Source organism: Leiobunum rupestre, chromosome 7, assembly GCF_980474605.1.
Source record: "Leiobunum rupestre chromosome 7, qqLeiRupe1.1.hap1, whole genome shotgun sequence".
In the NCBI taxonomy this organism is placed as follows: Eukaryota; Metazoa; Arthropoda; class Arachnida; order Opiliones; family Sclerosomatidae; genus Leiobunum; species Leiobunum rupestre.
In genome coordinates, this window is record NC_143390.1 from 51,574,907 (window position 1) to 51,594,930 (window position 20,024).

The 20,024-nt window shown below is 32.9% G+C and overlaps 1 protein-coding gene across 1 annotated transcript in view; it reads right to left on the minus strand.

Annotated features, from left to right (window-relative positions):
- Vps11 (vacuolar protein sorting 11) overlaps positions 1 to 19,718 on the minus strand; it is a 31,229-nt gene extending 11,511 nt beyond the window's left edge. Inside the window, exons 1-16 of the mRNA XM_090181479.1 lie at positions 19,628 to 19,718; positions 18,326 to 18,400; positions 16,652 to 16,825; positions 15,267 to 15,317; positions 11,566 to 11,628; positions 10,398 to 10,495; positions 10,184 to 10,337; positions 6,665 to 6,754; positions 6,459 to 6,595; positions 6,253 to 6,314; positions 6,094 to 6,173; positions 4,364 to 4,443; positions 4,221 to 4,295; positions 2,757 to 2,835; positions 2,546 to 2,692; positions 814 to 1,005 (exon numbers count right to left, since the gene is read on the minus strand). Coding sequence (XP_090037605.1) covers positions 814 to 1,005; positions 2,546 to 2,692; positions 2,757 to 2,835; positions 4,221 to 4,295; positions 4,364 to 4,443; positions 6,094 to 6,173; positions 6,253 to 6,314; positions 6,459 to 6,595; positions 6,665 to 6,754; positions 10,184 to 10,337; positions 10,398 to 10,495; positions 11,566 to 11,628; positions 15,267 to 15,317; positions 16,652 to 16,825; positions 18,326 to 18,400; positions 19,628 to 19,642 — 1,572 coding nt within the window. The 5' untranslated portion in view covers positions 19,643 to 19,718. The remainder of the gene's footprint in view (positions 1 to 813; positions 1,006 to 2,545; positions 2,693 to 2,756; positions 2,836 to 4,220; positions 4,296 to 4,363; positions 4,444 to 6,093; positions 6,174 to 6,252; positions 6,315 to 6,458; positions 6,596 to 6,664; positions 6,755 to 10,183; positions 10,338 to 10,397; positions 10,496 to 11,565; positions 11,629 to 15,266; positions 15,318 to 16,651; positions 16,826 to 18,325; positions 18,401 to 19,627) is intronic.
- Positions 19,719 to 20,024: the final 306 nt, after the last annotated feature.

Below are 20,024 nucleotides of genomic sequence, written 5' to 3' on the forward strand. Positions count from 1 at the left end.
TCCCGTTTCTGGAATATTGGGTTTAGACAAACTACGGGCGAGTAAATCAAAGAGAAAATCGCACCAGAGCATAGACTAAATATAATGTTGGTAGTATTATTCCTACTAGTAGGTTATGTAGTCTATAGTGAGACTAGCTTTGGATAGATGTTTTAGCAGGCGAAAGTAGAATTGACACACTCTTGGGTCTTATGTCGCTTTTGCTTCTTCATGGTTGTAAATCTATTTATTTATTTGGCAATATATTTTAGTATAAATAACTATAATGTTATTATGGTTTAATTATTTTATGTGTAAAACAACTTTCCGCTGTCTATACAACTCGCTACAAGGTCCTGATGGTAATAATAATAATAATAGTAATAATAATAATGCTTTATTGGGATAAACTGATGATGATGAGGTATACTTATGAATAACTAAGTACAAGACTGAGGATATATGGTTATTAGAGAAATTAACAAAAACTATGAAGAAATAATTAAAATCTCACCTACATATAAATAAAATGGAATTTACTTTCTATAAAGCCCATATTAGTTAGTTTAACTAACCTAAAAAGACACTCCTGACTATTAAATATTGTGTATTCCTTATTACTTGCTGCGTTTTCTGTACAATCTAATGGGCAAGTTGTACATGAACGTGTAATTTAGCCAGAAATCCTTAACTTTTTAGTTTTAAAAAAAATTTAATTTTATGTTTTACTGCACACAATATTTAAAACTAATATATCTTTATCAGCCTGTTTGTTTCTGCATTACGGACACCGAACCTTTTACGAAGTGAGTATGATAAATGTGTAAAGAATACCTCGTAAAAATCTAGTTTTCCAATATAGTCCAGCGCTTTGTTGTAGTCTTTCTGGTTTTCAATTTGAATTTTTAAATACCATTCATGTTGATTATGCTTTTCAGCCAGGTATAACGCATGACTGAAATATCCAGCTTGGCGGCACACTTTAATGGCTATTTCCACATCAAAATCAACTTCTCTTTCTTTGGTCTGATTTAAAATAATAAAGTTATTCAAATACATTGTTCACCACCTTATGAAACGATATAAAACCATTTTAGGAATGGTGGTAGAGCCCTTACCAAAAAATAAGTGGTCTTGTAACTTTTTAAGTTGGTTTTAAGTTGGTATTTGGAACAAATGCCAACTAAATACCAACTAAAAACCTACTTAAAAACCACTTTACACCAACTTAAAACCAACTAAAAGCTTTCTTAATAAAGACCACTTAAAACCAACTTAAAACTTACTTAAAAATTATAAGTAATTATCTGACCACTAAAAGCCAACTTAAAACCAACTTCAAAAAATGAGTCTTTTCCAGCCAACTTAAAAACAACTTAAAAACAACTTAAAAACAACTTATTACCTCTTTAAATAGTTTATTAAAATATGCTGGCAACTTGAACCTACTTAAAACCAACTTAAATGTGAAAACCTACTAAATACCAACTAAAAACCAACTTATTTTTTGGTAAGGGAGACAAGGGGGTTTTCTGAGGCTATACCCCCCTTCCTTGACTGACAAAATTTGCATTCCTTCTTGATCACCCTTTTGAAATCTTACATAGTCTGACCTCTAATCTTGGCAATTTACCAGCCACAGCACTGATTTTAGGGCCAAATTAAGTGAAATATACCAAATTTACTCTCTCGAAAATATTTCAAACATACCCTTACCAAAAAATAAGTTGGTTTTTAGTTGGTATTTAGTAGGTTTTCACATTTAAGTTGGTTTTAAGTAGGTTCAAGTTCCCAGCATATTTTAATAAACTATTTAAAGAGGTAATAAGTTGTTTTTAAGTTGGCTGGAAAATACTCATTTTTTGAAGTTGGTTTTAAGTTGGTTTTTAGTGGTCAGATAATTACTTATAATTTTTAAGTAGGTTATAAGTTGGCTTTAAGTGGTCTTTATTAAGAGGTCTTTTTAAGTAAGTTTTAAGTTGGTTTTAAGTGGTCTTTATTAAGAAAGCTTTTAGTTGGTTTTAAGTTGGTGTAAAGTGGTTTTTAAGTAGGTTTTTAGTTGGTATTTAGTTGGCATTTGTTCCAAATACCAACTTAAAACCAACTTAAAAAGTTACAGGACCACTTATTTTTTGGTAAGGGATATATACTCAGAGTTAAAGGACCAAACAACTTGGAGGGGGAAGTGTGGTTGAAGTTGTACGTGTCTATTCGGAAAAAGGAACACACGCCCACACTAAGGGTCGAGGAAACAATTTTTATAACTTCGGCCTATTAAGTTACGTTGTATTGTTCTTTAATTAAAAACATTGATTTTGTACCTCCGAGTTACGTAAAACAAAATTAGAAAAAAGAAAATTATTTAGAAATTTCAGGCTGATAATATGTCAGACACATTACTATTCTAAGCATGGTGACATGGGACACCCCCTTTGTATAACATTTCTACCACAAGAGGCCACTTTGCAAAACATATAATTTGCACAAAGTTATGGTTCCCCTCTGCCTCAAAACAAAATTGCGTTCTGGGTATGAATATGAAGGAAAAAAATATTAAAATTCATACCATAACAAACTCATCTAGTTTAGTATTATCTTTCAATTTTGTGTAGCAATTGAGAAGTAATGTTGTGTGATCTTCCGTTGCCAGACCTTTTTTGTGTAAAGCCTGAAGATATGCTGTTAAATTATGAATTCTTTGGGCATCTAGGAACTGATTGGGATGAAATTGAAGATAGACGAACGTATAATAGATCAACTAAATAGCATAATAATACCTTTCGAATAACATATGAAGCATCGAGCTTTCCAATTGTTTTCATAAACTGTAAAATTGCACCATCATGATCTCCTTTACTAGAATTTAACAGAATACCAATTAATAGTCACAGAAATTCTTTATAATCAACTAAATAGACATTTCAATTTACATTGCCATAGCAATATTAGGTTCTACTATAAATATTTAATTGAATTAGAAATGGGAAGGCTTTGTACTTTTAAGTTATAACATTGGTCATGCTCTGTCACCCAAAAATTGTTTGGTTTTTAATTGCTTACATTTAAGGCTAAACGTCAAATATTAATTCACATTTTTATTTGAAAGGAACCGAGTTGGTTCATTACAGATTGAAAGAAATAATAAAAATATTAATAGAGAATGCCTTTATGAAGGATTATCAACCATTTGGGGAAAGTCCTATTTTGCAAAAAGAATATTTTGCATACTTTTGCGAAACTAGTGCGAACTTGCTATTTTCGAGACCTATTTTGCATACTTTTGCGAAACTAGTGCGAACTTGTTATTTTCAAGACCTATTTTGCGGAAAGAATATTTTGCATACTTTTGCAAAACTAGTATCGGTTCGTTCACAAATTGTTAATAGTTTTAAGTTATAGTTAACGTATGGATATTGTTTAATATTGTGTAGTTTTAGTTTTTAAGTTAGATGATAGGGAAATCGGTGCACCATAGAGTAGAATTTTTTTTCATTAGTTCATTTAAATAATTAACAGTTATCTTTAAAAGTAAATATTTAATGGCAATCTTCATACTCCTTTATTATTTTATACCCCTAGACACCATTTTATATTTACTTAAATAATTATATTATCGCAGACCCCAATAGTGAAAGCCTGGCGAAATCCGCAGATTATTGTAGTTGTTGCGTGGAGTCGCCCTTACCAAAAAATAAGTTGGTTTTTAGTTGGTATTTAGTAGGTTTTCACATTTAAGTTGGTTTTAAGTAGGTTCAAGTTCCCAGCATATTTTAATAAACTATTTAAAGAGGTAATAAGTTGTTTTTAAGTTGGCTGGAAAATACTCATTTTTTGAAGTTGGTTTTAATTTGGTTTTTAGTGGTCAGATAATTACTTATAATTTTTAAGTAGGTTATAGGTTGGCTTTAAGTGGTCTTTATTAAGAGGTCTTTTTAAGTAAGTTTTAAGTTGGTTTTAAGTGGTCTTTATTAAGAAAGCTTTTAGTTGGTTTTAAGTTGGTGTAAAGTGGTTTTTAAGTAGGTTTTTAGTTGGTATTTAGTTGGCATTTGTTCCAAATACCAACTTAAAACCAACTTAAAAAGTTACAGGACCACTTATTTTTTGGTAAGGGCGGATATTCAAGATAATTAGACAAACGTCAGCTGTCTTTAATTGACATAGCTTACAACGTGATATATTAAGTTCCATACTCACACGCTACCACAGCTATTTGTTCAAAGTAGGTAATTTTAAACTATTACCTATACAAATGATCTCCATATTGCCTAAAAATGTCAGCCAATCCTTCCTCATCATAATGTTGACTTTTTGCTAAACTAAGTCAAGAAGACAAGCATCAATTAAATACAGTTTAATAAAACACAATCGCAGAATGCTTGCTTACCTAATGGCCAAAGAATATTGATTTTTCCTGAAAAGCATATCCAATTTACTTTGGGTGTCTTTCTCTTGAAGATTGTAGAGCTAATATATTCAAATAGAAAAATTGGATTATCTTCATAAGTGGTCAGGTATGTTACTTATATTAATTACCAAAGCCTACAAATCCATTAAATTAGTTAAAGCATTAATTTCAGTAATAACTATAATAATGGCACAAAATGGACACATTATAATGTCTCTAAATAATAGTATCAAAATGTTGAAGATTACGATAAGACTTTTTAATGTATATATAAAAAAACCATCCACATTTCGATGTTTTTTTCAAGGTTATGTCAGATAAGAATCTGCATTGTTTTTAGATTGTATAGTATATATACTCGCCTGGATTCACGTAGCAGCTCATTTCTCTACGGTGCATTAACCAATTCATTTAACATGTTGATTTTATAAATAAAGGACTTCATATTTTATTTATTGTATCTGGTTATTTAATCAACTCTGCTGGTTATCGAGATTAAAAACTTCAATACAAAATAGATTTTTGGTTCCACATCAAATTATATTTCAAGTGGGACCATTAATTTACCCACACTGTTTGGTAAGTTATTATTCTTATTATTGAAAGGGCAGAAAGGCAAAGATAAGCCCAATCGCGCACTATGACCAGATGTACATTGTGCAGCCCCAGACCTTAAGACATAAAAAGTCCAATCTCTGATACAAAATTGAGAATTCGTTTGGCCAGCATGTTAAAAAAATCTAAAGTTTCCATTTGATGTATACCACAGGGTTCGTACAAAATTTCCGGAATTAAATTCCCTGACATTTCCAGGTTTTCCCTGACTAAATTGCCAAATTTCCCTGACCATTTTTGTAGAATAAATTTATGTTTTGAGGTAAATTCTTGAAAAATGTTAATTATGTATTTTTAATACATTTTTAAATAATTTATTTGCCGGATTTGTTTTTGGGGTCATTTTAATATTCCCTTACTATTTCAGACCATTTTAAATTTCCCTGACTATTCCCTGACCATTAGGAATCATTTTCAAATTCCCTGACTTTTCCCTGACCTTTTGGAAACATTTTCAAATTCCCTGACTTTTCCAGGTTTTCCAGGTATTCCAGGTCGCGTACGAACCCTGTACCAAGATGCTCAAACCTTTGAGCTACTTAATTTTTGCATATACAAAGTACATGAGAAGACGTTTCCTCCTCAGCCTAACAAGCCCTGCAGATTGGATCATCATTGATAGCAATTAAGCATAAATGTCTGTTGATCTGTTTGTAAGTCAACAACCAGCACTAATGCTAGACTTGGAGAGGAAGAGATAAACTTTTTGGCCAGCCTTTGGCCATCCATCTTGAGCCAAAGCTTGAGTTGATAAAAAAAAGTTTTTTACATTAAGATGGCCCATGTGGGAAACCAAGAACCCATCTAAATCTTTCATTTGAAATCATCAGCACTACTTATTCGTTACAAGCACTATAGACAGTCTAATTTAAATCATCACTAAGCCTTACTAAATTTACTGATGCCATGAACACAAAAATTGTGCTAGGGTGGCATAATTTTTTTCATTTTCAACAAACATCGCAAAAAATAAAATTAAACACCAAACACTATTTTCAATAACCGTTGAGTTTAATCACTTCTGAATCAGTATTGAAGGCAACCCCAATAATCAATTCCAAAAGAATTTTTCTATCTTAAAAAATTAATTTTACCTTTCCATCTTGAGTAAGAATATATAATGTTCCCCATTCAGACATTACTTCCAAAACTCCAGGTATCGAAACAGAATAGGCTATAAAATTAAAACGCAAAATACATTAGTAACCGTAGAGGAAAAACCAACTTGCTTTAATATAAAGATTATTGCATACCAATAAACTTATTTTGAATGTCATAAAGTGTTACCACATTCATATCCAATTGTGTTGTTGATCTAAAGATAGAAAAAAGTAATTTATGGATTAAAAATGCTCAAACTATTAAGAGCTTCACCAGTGTTTGAAAATCTGTGTGAAAATAGGGTAGCACTTTGTTATACCCAAAACGTTTATCTTTCATCATGTTTGAAAATACTTACACATTTGCAGTTTGTGATTCTGGTTTCTCATTTTTGCCCACAACTACCAAATATCCTTTGAACCAGTGAACCATTATCTTTTCTCCTTCAAAAGCTAAGCACGGACCTCTGCTGTCAGGTTGATAAAAGTAAATAGCCTATGAATAAAAAGTATAAAATAAGTCATATGACTGGTAATTAGCTGATTTAATATCTAGCAAACTAACTTCAGGTCTTGCAACAATGAAGTGATTGTCATGTTTTAAGTCACTGATGGTTGAACAATGTGGAGGACATCCAAAGCCATCTAGCAGCAACTACGAAAAAAACTTAACCATTATTTACAATTACATTAATGGTTCAATAAGCCACATTTCCAGACGTTCTATAATTATACAACTTGGATTTTCTTATAATTTTGATGGAATTTTTGGGGAATACGTAATGTACGACCCTGGTATTATAGCGCTCAGCGACAGCGTTGGTTATGGGATTCAAATTTGAATTTATCGCCAAATGTTTTGGGTACTATAATTTGGACTGAAAAATCTATAATTTTTAGTCTTTGGCAATTTGGCAACGCTGCTAAGTAGTTAAAAAATTTAGTTAATAACATGAAAAATATATTAATAATGAGTTAATAATAACACAAGTGTTACGATAAATCCCACATCTTAAATTTCACGTGTTACGGTTAAAATTTATAATTTCCGGGTCAAATACGCACACACAGAGTCATAAAACCATGGACTAAGGAAGGTTTTTCACAAGGACATTTCACATGAAAATCCACTCTACGTTGCCTGTATAGTCGGCGGCTCGAGACCTGCCCAACATCGTTAATGGTGCAAATGGCTGTATGAGTAGTGAATTTTTAAGAAAGTGATGATCACAAGCAATTATTTTCATTTAAATTTTAATAGAATTTTGTCTGTATGAGCAAGGTCTAATGATCTAGCTCTTTTTCAAAGAGTATCATTTTGAAAATAGTTATATTTTCTAGAATTATATAATAATTTTAGGTAATTTATTACTGAATAATAAACTGCGCTGAGACTTTACACAGCGCGAAATACCCTTGTGGAAAACCTTCCTCAGTCTATGATAAAACAATGGTTGTTAAAGGAACTATATCACCGAAAAAAAAGCGGTATTGACCCAACTGGTTTTCCCAAAATTTACTGCTTATCAAGGTTGGAGAGGGTGTGGGATCAGATGGTTTGGCTAGAGGGCTGAAAATGGGGAAATCACGGGACTCAAGACTTCATAGCGAGATTCCCTGTGGCGGTTGGTAAGTCTGCCTGAAACGAGACCTCCGATTTGATAAAACCCTTTCCATTCCACCCCAAATATTATATCTCTCATTTTCCTGATAGACTCCCGAGTCTCTTCGGTTTCTCGGACTCGGAAAGGTTTCCCCCGACCCGCGCACCCCGCCGGGTCCCGTGCCGAGCCGAGTGCTGAGACCGGTTCGATTCGGTTCGTACTGTAGATAAGTTTCATATCCTGGTTATTTTCATTTTGGAGCTTTTTCTTCCTGTTGACACAGTTAGAAACGGAATATTTTTTAATTGTTTTTTTTTGCCTTCTTGTACTTCTGTAATGGCGTTTCTTTTGTTTACGAATTGGAAAATACCTCCGTAGTGCTTATGATTATCAACGAATTACAAGTGGATGATTTCAATAGCTCATTACGAAATTAAATTACTACCTGTACAATAATAGGAGGTATTCTTGTGACGTCAGTATCTCTACCTTTGAGCTATGGTTGTCATCTTGTATAAATTTCAGGTGATTAAACGGAAACTCGTTTAGAAATAAAGCAATGCCCTTATATTACGGATTTTGTTCAGTTTTAATTTTTTTTACCGGACTTGACATATTTGTAAAACTTATAGTACTCTAATATAATACTTTATGAGTGAAATGCTATTATAACATAGCTCAGAACAATAACTCAGAATTTTAAAAGAATTTCATTCATTTTAAGGAATGTTGAATATCTTTTCTAAAAAAACACACAAAATGGTGAAGCGTTTTATAAGAATAGCCCACATTGCAGCATCCTATGATAGTTTTGAACTGCGTGGAAGAATTATGAATAATACCGAGTACCTCAAAATAAAATGTTTCGGATTTTATTTGTTCTGAGAAATAATATATTTGTACACGTATTTTTCTCAAAAACTTTACTTTTTAGAAATGTGAAATTTTCAGAATGTACTCTCCCTTACCAAAAAAATAAGATAATTTTTAGTTGGTATTTAGTTGGTATTCACATTTAAGTTGATATTAAGTTGGTTTTAAGTGGTCAGCATATTTCAGTAAACTAGTTAAGTTGGTAATAAGTTGGTTTTAAGTTGGTGGGAAAATGCCTTTTTCTTTAAGTTGGTATTTAGTTGGTTTTTAGTGGTCAGAAAATTACATATTATTTTTAAGTTGGTTTTAAGTTGGCTTTAAGTAACATTTTAAGTAAGTTTTAAGTTGGCTTTAAGTGGTCTTTATTAAGTATAACATTTTAAGTAAGTTTTAAGTTGGCTTTAAGTGGTCTTTATTAAGTAACTTATTAAGTAACATTTTAAGTAAGTTTTTAGTTGGTTTTAAGTTGGTGTTAAGTTGTTTTTAAGTAGGTTTTTAGTTGGTATTTGTCTCAAATACAAACTTAAAACCAACTTAAATAGTTCTTAGACCACTTATTTTACGTGTTAGACGAAAAGTGTCACTGAAATAATTGGTCACGAAAAACAAACAAAATTGAATTAATTCCATTCAAAAGTAGTAACACGTGTAGTAGAGCCGTGATTCACGATAAAAAAAACAACAATACCGCGCCAAGAAGAAGAGGTGGTTGTCCGTGTCGGGCTTGCCCTTACCAAAAAAGTTGGTTTTTAGTTGGTATTTAGTTGGTTTTCACATTTAAGTTGGTTTTTAGTTGGTATTTAGTAGGTTTTCACATTTAAGTTGGTTTTAAGTTGGTTTTAAGTAGGTTCAAGTTCCCAGCATATTTTAATAAACTATTTAAAGAGGTAATAAGTTGTTTTTAAGTTGGCTGGAAAATACTCATTTTTTGAAGTTGGTTTTAAGTTGGTTTTTAGTGGTCAGATAATTACTTATAATTTTTAAGTAGGTTATAAGTTGGCTTTAAGTGGTCGTTATTAAGAGGTCTTTTTAAGTAAGTTTTAAGTTGGTTTTAACTGGTCTTTATTAAGAAAGCTTTTAGTTGGTTTTAAGTTGGTGTAAAGTGGTTTTTAAGTAGGTTTTTAGTTGGTATTTAGTTGGCATTTGTTCCAAATACCAACTTAAAACTAACTTAAAAAGTTACAAGACCACTTATTTTTTGGTAAGGGATGGGGCTGACTTGCACTCATTTGTGCAAATGCTCATCTGGCAAAATCCCCTGCTCAAACAATAAGACCAATTCGCAGCTTCCCGATAAAGAAGTAAATGGACCACCGCTGAAAACCTTCTTCTCCTAAATTTACTTGAGCATATGTGGGGTTTTTCCTAGAAGCGTTCATTTAGAGACTCAATGTGGAACATTCTTTGGCGAAGTTCTACCCCAAATACCTAAATGGACTCTACTATCTTATCTTCCTGGCAAACATAACCACCTGAGTACGAACAAAACTCATAGGTCCTTTTCTACCCTGGTGCCATCGCTATCTAAAAAACGAACTACAACCTAATTTTTTTATGGGTAGTGATATAGTTCCTTTAACCTAAATTGGGCAAGTACCAAATATTACCTGAGAATCTTTCTCCTTTTCTTTGTAAGTTACATTAAAAGATAGTATATTGGCTAATGTTGCAACAAAGAGATGAATTTGTTTCCCCACTGTTCGAAATCCCAGGCCTGTAACTTTCTCTTCACTGGCTTGTATCAACAGCTGCTTACTATGCCTAAAAAATTTGGTCAGTCAATTAGATGCTTCGTTCCTCAATATTTATGAGATTTGGAACCTCTCTCTAGTAATGTCCCCTCGAACTAATAAAATTGAACCATCTTCATATCCAAGAGCCATTAATGTCATGTTTTCATGAACAATCATTGCTGTGATCTTGAGTAAAAAAAATTACCTTGTAGATTAAAAAATATACTTAATACAGAAAATTATTTAAGACCAACACTTTCAAAATTCCATGTAAGCCATTTCATGGTTGCTATCACTACAATAACTTACTATGCATTGTACAAAATTCAAAATCAATAGTTAATTTAAATTTTAAACAATTTTTAATGAAAAGTTTAAAAGAAGAGCTACAGTCTGAAAACTATGTTCTTAATTAAAGTTTTGAGCCATGTATAGAAGTAGCTTTTATTTTATTTTAATCAATTACTCACTGTCAATAAAGTTAAACATATAAGATTTATAAATTATTCAAATATAACTCTAAAAATGGTATTTTCTGCGAAAAATTGTCAAAATTATGGCAATAGGCGTTTCTATAAAATACGGCAGGTCGCATGTAAATGTTTTTTCTATGTCACTAACCATAGCTATCCCTTACCAAAAAATAAGTTGGTTTTTAGTTGGTATTTAGTAGGTTTTCACATTTAAGTTGGTTTTAAGTAGGTTCAAGTTGCCAGCATATTTTAATAAACTATTTAAAGAGGTTTTTAAGTTGTTTTTAAGTTGGCTGGAAAATACTCATTTTTTGAAGTTTGTTTTAAGTTGGTTTTTAGTGGTCAGATAATTACTTATAATTTTTAAGTTGGTTTTAAGTTGGCTTTAAGTGGTCTTTATTAAGAGGTCTTTTTAAGTAAGTTTTAAGTTGGTTTTAAGTGGTCTTTATTAAGAAAGCTTTTAGTTGGTTTTAAGTTGGTGTAAAGTGGTTTAGTTGGCATTTGTTCCAAATACCAACTTAAAAAGTTACAAGACCACTTATTTTTTGGTAAGGGATTGAACATAAAGAGCATGCACTGGAGGCGATAAATATTTTGAAATTTGAAATACATGTTCGACACTTGCGTGACAATAAAGTACTAAAAAGCTAAAGCTTGTGATGCAGAGATAAACATTTTATACCTTTAATTTTTTTAGTGTTTTATTGTATAGAAACACCTATTATCAAGGTAACAAATTTTTTTCCCCAATAATTTTAAATTTTTGTCACAGGATATACTTACATTTTTGCAGTTAACTGTAGGATTTAAAACTCTTAAGCATAAAGTATTTCCACTTCTGTCAGACTGCAAATATAAAATTATAGGTTTAAATACCAGTAAACTTTTCAAACATGTGTTCTTAAATATAATCCACAAAAATATTTTTAGAAAATGAAAATATTATACTAATTGGTCATTAACATATTAACAAGTGAAATCTCAGGATAACGTTTTAGATAAAAACAAGGAAACTATATTAGTATACCGCTGGAATGTCCAAGGATCCATTGCCACCATGTTGCAAAAGTGGCTCAAGAAACAGGCAGGGTAAATGCAAAATAAAATGAAGGACACTCAATTAGAAAATCTTCACCAGAAAATTATTTGAAAATCCCCGGTTAGTTCCCAAATATAGGAAAATTTGTACTTAGGTGGTTGAAAAAAAGAGCACAGAAGTTAAGTGTACTTCTATTTTAGATAACCCTTACCAAAAAATAAGTTGGTTTTTAGTTGGTATTTAGTTGGTTTTAAGTTGGTTTTTAGTTGGTATTTAGTAGGTTTTCACATTTAAGTTGGTTTTAAGTTGGTTTTAAGTAGGTTCAAGTTGCCAGCATATTTTAATTAACTATTTAAAGAGGTAATAAGTTGTTTTTAAGTTGGCTGGAAAATACTCATTTTTTGAAGTTGGTTTTAAGTTGGTTTTTAGTGGTCAGATAATTACTTATAATTTTTAAGTAGGTTATAAGTTGGCTCTAAGTGGTCTTTATTAAGAGGTCTTTTTAAGTAAGTTTTAAGTTGGTTTTAAGTGGTCTTTATTAAGAAAGCTTTTAGTTGGTTTTAAGTTGGTGTAAAGTGGTTTTTAAGTAGGTTTTTAGTTGGTATTTAGTTGGCATTTGTTCCAAATACCAACTTAAAACCAACTTAAAAAGTTACAAGACCACTTATTTTTTGGTAAGGGAAGGCTCTGTGTTGACTAGGCGCCGAGTTTAGCTTAGCAAAAAGCTATGAGAATAATCAGGCCACGTTAGTTTTTCTTAGACATTCAAGTGTATACATAGTTTCCTGGTAAAGCCAATTAAATATATTTGTTCAATAAAACTTTACAACTTAATTCAGGGAAGATGAAAACAAGTTAAATTTGTTTGGAAAATCTAAAACTAGTCAAATCTCCAGGGTTTGCCTAGTGATATTCCTTTGGGGAGAAAAATTCCTCAAAGTTATGGTCAATTGGAAAAATGAATACTTACATGAAATGTTTCAGAAACCCATTTAAAAAAAACTTTTAATACTTCATTTTGAAAAATATTTTCAGAAAAACATTTAAAAATAAGGAAATTCTCGATTAACTATTATTATTATTATTATTACTAGTGGGTTGGGTGGTTGGGTTAAGCCCAGCCTAGCACTTCGACCAAAGGTCCATTATTAAGCCTCAGCCTTATAGACCCAGTCTCCGAAATAAAGCGCCAGATTTCCAGACTGTGCATACGAATATGCTCCAACCTTTGAGTCGCATAAAAATTACAGACACAAAGGACACAAGAGGAAGTTTCCTCCTCTGCAACGCATATGCCCTGCACATAGGACTCTCACTGATGCAAATTAGATGCAGATGTCTATTAAGCTGGCAGTGACCTAAATGTAGGCCCGTGACCACCTTGATACTACTCTTAGAGAGCCAGAGCAACACAGTTGCTATTTCCTTAGAAGGCGAAGGGATAAACTCCTTGGCCTGCCTCTGACCATCCATCTCAAGCCACAGTTTGACCTGGCTCTCAGCCATAGCGCCATGCACATGCCTGATAACCAGGCCATTGGGTATAGGAATAGCAGGTTCAGCACCTAAGAACCTAGCCTCCGCACCCTCCTTGGCCAGAGTGCCGGCTTTTTCATTACCATGATGTCCCTATGACCTGGTACCCAATATAATTGAACCCTATTATGGGTGCCCAGTTCTGAAAGGAGATCCAAACAGCTAATAACAAGCTTAGAAGTAATACTAAACTGATTAAGAGCCTTAAGTGCAATCTAACTTTTTGAGAAAATCTGAACAGTCTTACCCCGATATTTCTTCTAAAGACAGAAGTCTACACAAAAGCAAATGGCAGAGATATCTGCCTGAAAAACTGTAGCAAAAACACTGAGGCTCTCAAAAAAGCCAAACTTCTTAGTCTGACAGTAAACTCCAGCGCCCACCCCTGAGCGAGTCTTGGAGTCATCCATGAACTAAACAATTTCACCTTTGTTTCCAAAAACTGTGTCGCCAGTCCAGTCTAGGCGACTTGGAAAGTAAACACGGAACTGCTTTTCAAAGTGTAACTTTGCAGCCATGTTGTCAGCACCCATCAATAAGATCGCTAGATGACCAGAATAATACCAAAACAATTTGGTGTGGCTACTTTTCCAATTAGTAGACCTCCACCAACCATTATGTAGTAACCGATAATCACTCATAATTGCAACCTCCTCTATATAAAGATGGAATGGTAAAATATTCAGGAGCACCTCCAGAGAAGCGCTTTGGGCTGTTCTCATAGTTCCTGTAATGCTGACACAGGCCAGTCTTTGCACAGTGCGTAATTCAGCCTGAACTGACTTAAGCACTACCCTCGCCCACCAAACCACTCCTACATATAATAATAATAATAATAATAATCAGCTAGGCCTGATTATCATAGTATAGATCCAATAAACAACTTTTGGGCTAAGACCCCAAGACTTGATTATGGTACCCCTTACTCTCCAGAATAACATTTTAGCCTTCCTGATACTAAGATCAAGATGAGGCTTCCATGTTAGCTTACTGTCGAGAATGACACCGAGGTAATTTACCTCAGTTGACTTGACCAAGACGGTCCCAAAGAAAGAAATATCGTTAAACAAGTCCTGTACCTTCCTTCGTGTGAACAGAACCAGGCTTGTCTTATCATCTTATCAGAGCAAAGAGGCTGTCACAACCCGATCAGTCAACATAGCATTGATCCAAAGACACAATGTATCATTGATACCGAAACGTTTAGCAGCCTTAAGAATGACAGCCTTAGAGACTTTATCAAAAGCCCCCCCTCGATGTCCAGAAAAGCAGCTAATGCTATTTCTCTGAACTCAATCGCACGTTCAAGGCAATTAATTATGCCATGAAGAGTAGTCTCAGTAGATGATTTGCCTTTTTGATAGGCATACTGAGTATTAGAGAGGGGTGTAACACTAAGAATCTCCTCTCTTAAATGTCTATCAACTAGCTTTTCCAAGATTTTTAGGATTAGGATAAATGAAGTTAGACTGATTAGTCTAAATGCCTTAGCCTCGAGATAACTAGTTTTCCCGGGTTTAGGAATAAAGAGAACCTTTGAATGTTTCCAAGAGCCCGGTATATGCCCAAGAGCAATAAAGGGCCTGTAAATTCTGCATAACACAGGACAGATAATATCAATTTCCACATAAGCTTCGAAAGAGTGACAACTTGTTTTGCCACATCCCAATATATCGTCCGATATTATCGGCTACACATAGCCGATATATGAGTGGTACCCATATTGGCGCATCCCTTATACTTTACGCAATATATTTAAGAAAAAATTACTAGTTGATGATGAAACAACTAGGAGGTGCTAATTTATAATACCAGCCACTTAGTAAGAGTGTGAAAATAATTCTCAGACCATGAATTTAAGGGACCTCATGATAATCTTATGCATTGTAAGGGTGGGTTATGAACTTACTTTCTCCAAGTTCCATACTTTAACTACAGACCTCATGCCAACCTCTTCAACCTGAAAGTAAATATTGTAGAAATTTAGTTTCTAAATTGTCACTAATAATCGGTTAAATCTCAGTTTCAAGTGGTGCGCTTCCCATTTTGTTTTACTGCTCAGGTTCGAAGCTTTTGGACAGTACCTTTTACCCTATAATACTGTTCTTAAATTTGCCTACTTTCAAATCTTTACACCAATGAGCTATCGCTAATCACAGTTGAGTTAAGTAAAGCTAGATGCACACATGAAGCTGGCATGCGTCATTTCAATAACCTAGGGGCTACAAACACAGCACCCCACACAAGAAGAACGCAATCCGTCAAAAGTCGTCTCTTTTCTTGGGTACAATTTTGATTGGCTAGACGCTTTAGCGCCTGCTGCCGTTGGAAGGGGAAAATTGTCTTCCCCCTTTCTGTAAAACGTGCAGCATAAAGGCTCGTCCAATGAAAGTTGTACACAACACTGCGTTAGAGTGTTTAAAGGCTAGCTGCATTCTCCTCATGTTTGTTGCTCCTAGCAATAACCAAGTTCGTGCATCAGCAATCAAAGCGTGTGCGAAATTAGGATTAGACACAACCGATTCTGAAGCAATTTTCAGCTTCAAATTTCAACTCCTTGAGGTCTTCAAAGCAAAAGCCAAAGTCAAGCAAATGGAGGCAGAATAGACAGATGACTCCAGCTATTTGTCTAAGGTTGTATACAATACTAATGCAATGAAAAGCTATTTTTTTAAAGGTAAATAAGATTAATTAAGGTATTTTGTACATCATACGAAGATATATTGTGAGGACTAGCCATCATGAAAAAGGTCCTTTAACATGAAATTCTCAGATATAAACTAACAAATGCAAGTTAAACACTAAGAAGCCCCATCTTCAAATTGAGATGCCATATTAAATTATCCACCATTGAAGCCACATTTTATTACTTTAATAATAAGAACGTTTCTACTACGGAAACCACTAATAGCATTTCAGTTTAGCCAGTCCTGAGAGAGTGGTGGCTGTTAGCTTTAAAATGATACATTGCTTTATCAACAAATTTTATCAACAGAAAGATTAGCTGTAAGCAATAAGGTGCCTTTTCTTTTTACACATACAAAACTATGAAGGGTAATTAGATTAAATAATATACCAAAACCAAAAGGTCATATTGCACCTAAGGAAATTGTCACTCCAATTCTTGGGGACTACTTAAAGGATTTTGGTTAGGGCACGAAATTTTTTGATAAAATTCAGCTTTTGCCCAAATTTGTCAGGTTTGACCATTTTTACATTTATATTTCCGGGACTAAATGTGAAACAAAATATATCTATTCAAACACAATGGTACCAAATGATATTGAAACTCACCCCAACAGTTACTAGGATAGGATCTTGACGCATTTGTTGCACAAGTGTTACACCCATATCGTATGCTTTAAAAGTTGTTAACATAAGTTGCCGATTCAAACAGTGAATACTTCCATCTGAATCTCCAACAATTATGTGACCCCTTCCACTGGTTGAACATGTTGCGTGAATATCCTACAAACCATTTTAACAAATATAACAAATTAATTTACAAAGTATGATGTTATACAAAAACAGTATTTAATTGAAAAAAATTTAAACCACTAATAATTGTGAAATAAAATACTAAAAACTAAAGAGACAAACTTTTTTTTATTACATAAAGGAAAAAATTGAAGGCAGGAACTCTAAAACACAAATGTTCTTCTACTGCATTGCAATTAGCTAAATATATATTGATTTTCTTATAATATTTCATCAATAAAATATGGTTTTATGAATACATAAATATACCTAAGCAGTCTAATTTTCACACTTAACATCATTAAGTGGAGTAAAAGACTAAATTTTTAGCTGTGATATGGTGTACATATCCGCAATTTGAAGCTAAATTTGTGCCCAACAGAAGCGGCATTGAGCTTACGAAGGTACATGTTTCATTTTTACGACCAAGATGAATACTACTCTCGTAAGAGATATATTATACACCTATGCTAATACCAATATTAGCCATTTACAAAAACTAACCAATCTCAAAATGTACTTTTTGCACGCGAAACTACCACTACAATATTGGTCTAACCAGGTCAGTTGAAAAAAAAACAAATTAACAATTTTTTGGTTTAAACCAGTTTTTTTTAAAACACTGGTTTACATTAATTTTACACCATTTTTCACTTGTGTTCATTTTCAGAAATTAACATTTTATTTTCTGTGACTATACTTAAAGGGCTTATACTTCTTTGACTCTCATTAACATCTTTGTTAAAGACTTTTAACAAAGTTTAGATGCTTTCTCTGTGCCTAGTCAATTATTATTAGCCAATAAACAACTATATACAGAACAGCTATATCACTTTAAAATGTGCCGAAGTTTTAGATTTAATTTTGGTTTTGAATATTACCATGAATTAATTCATTTTACCCATGAACATAGAACTGTACCTTACCTGTATGGTGCTATCCCGATCCGGTAGAAGGCAGGGCTTACGAAGCTATGCCGCTACTACGTCAAATTGTTTAGCCAATTAAAAGCTAGAGGAAATGACGTCGCAACTCACTGGACGAGGTTGTAACTACAGTATATCGGTCACGTGTAAGAAGGGCGGAGCTTATAGTTCCGCCTCTTTCCAACAGAGATAGAAACATATCTAGAGCGGTTCTATATTCATGGATAAAATGAATAAATTCATGATATTACCGAAGTCTCGCCAGAAACAAAGCTTCAGTTTTTAGTTTTGATTACGTATAAATATAATGGCCAAGATGACGTTTTATTTTCTTAGTGTTAAAGAAAGAAAATGTACAAATAATTGGGAATAATTTAGAGTAAAGTAAAAAAAACAAAAGTTTAAAAAAATCCTTTGCTTTTTTAAAAAAACCACTAGGTTTAAACCAGCCAACCCTTGGTCAAACAGACTTGCTTATTTGAATTTAAAACTCTAGAATGTAGATGATGACCTAAAATTTTCAAGGGCTAAACTAATTTTAAAATAAGTCAATTGATGAACTTACCTTAAGCTTCTCATATATTTCATTTGTATCTTGGTCTTTAATTAATTCTTTGTCAAAGAAAAAAAACTTTCTCCACTGCCAAAATAAAAACATTTTGAGATCAGAATAACCAATAATAATATTGTCTAGAGTAGTAACGTTCAAACATTCAATTCACAACCCCCGACAAACTATGATCTGCTGTGACCTATACATTTTACAAAGGAATAATATGGTTAAGCTACTACAACATCGTGCATACTTTATGTGTAGTAAATTTGATTTTGTACTGAATAAGAGATTATTATTTATGAAGTGTTTGTATCAGAGGTGTTGGAAAATTTATGAGCATGAATTGCAAGTGAAAAACTTGCACTGAGGAACTTCAGTTTTTTAAAAACCAATAGCTGCAAACAGTGGCAAGTTTTAAACAAAATGTTTAAAGTGTTTTAAACCAACCTTTTTAACAAAACACTATGTTTAAAACGTTTTAAACATGATTTTTATCAAGGAAGATTTTACATACTCTTCAAAGTGTTTTTAATTAATGATGTTAATTTGATAAAAAATTGCTTGATTGATGTATTGCTATTGCGACAAGAAAAATAAACGAATTGATAATAAAGAGTTTGATTCAATGGTCTGCTATAAATTTGGCTGTCGTTTAAAGCCTATATATATATATATATATATATATATTGTTTTATTTAAATCCAGCAGTTCTTGTTTTTGTTAGAATAAAATTAATGAAGTCTTTTGTAACATTGTGAAGTAATATTGTTTACTGATATAGTTTTGACACCTGATTAAGTCTTATATTTGCAGGGTGTGCCTTGCAGAGGAGGGAACTTTATCTCATGTACTTTGTGTCTGCGATATGTATGCAGCTCAAACGTTTGTGCATCTTGGTATGCACAAGTTGGAAACGAGGTATTTTTTAATTATCTTGGCAAAGCAAATCTTGCACTTTGTTTCGGACACTGGGGTTTTCCACGTCCAAATCGCTGGGGCTGCACAATTTAATTTCAGTATTAAAGGGAGTGTGAACTATTTTGAATAATAATATGTTAACAAGCACTGCAACTTGTTTATTAACGTAACTACCACCACCCCTATCTTCTTTCAAGCCTGGTGGCAGAAATGGGAAACTCGTTGATCTACCATAAATATGGAAGTTCATACTCCCTTTAATTTGTGAGAGAACCAATTTGAACATCAAAACAAAAACAAAAACAAATGCTAATGATACTGACTATAAAAGATTTTAGTACAATTTCTATATTTAGATTTTACAGAAAAAAACCACACAAAAAACCAAAATACCTGTAAAAAAGCCATTATAAATTTAGCAGATCTCGAAATATTTTATGATGATCTATTTTACTGTGAGAATATTTCGAAATGTCATATTAGAGGTATGACGACAATGAAGCAGACGCTTGCTTTATGTGCAACAACAACCTCACAGTTTATGTATTTCAAGTTTAGAGGCATGCATTATGCATGCCAAGTTGCCAGCCACTATCCTTGGTTTAAAATTTAAAAGGTTTTTTTATAATTTTGCTCGAACAAAGTACACCCTTTTGTAAGAGGGCGGCTCTAATGGGAGCTCAGCATTAATACGGTTTACATCATTGAATTGGGAATAATACTGCTAGAATTACAATTACGATTTCAGTTGTCATGGTTACGCGGGACCTGTTCTGAGAAGACTGTACGA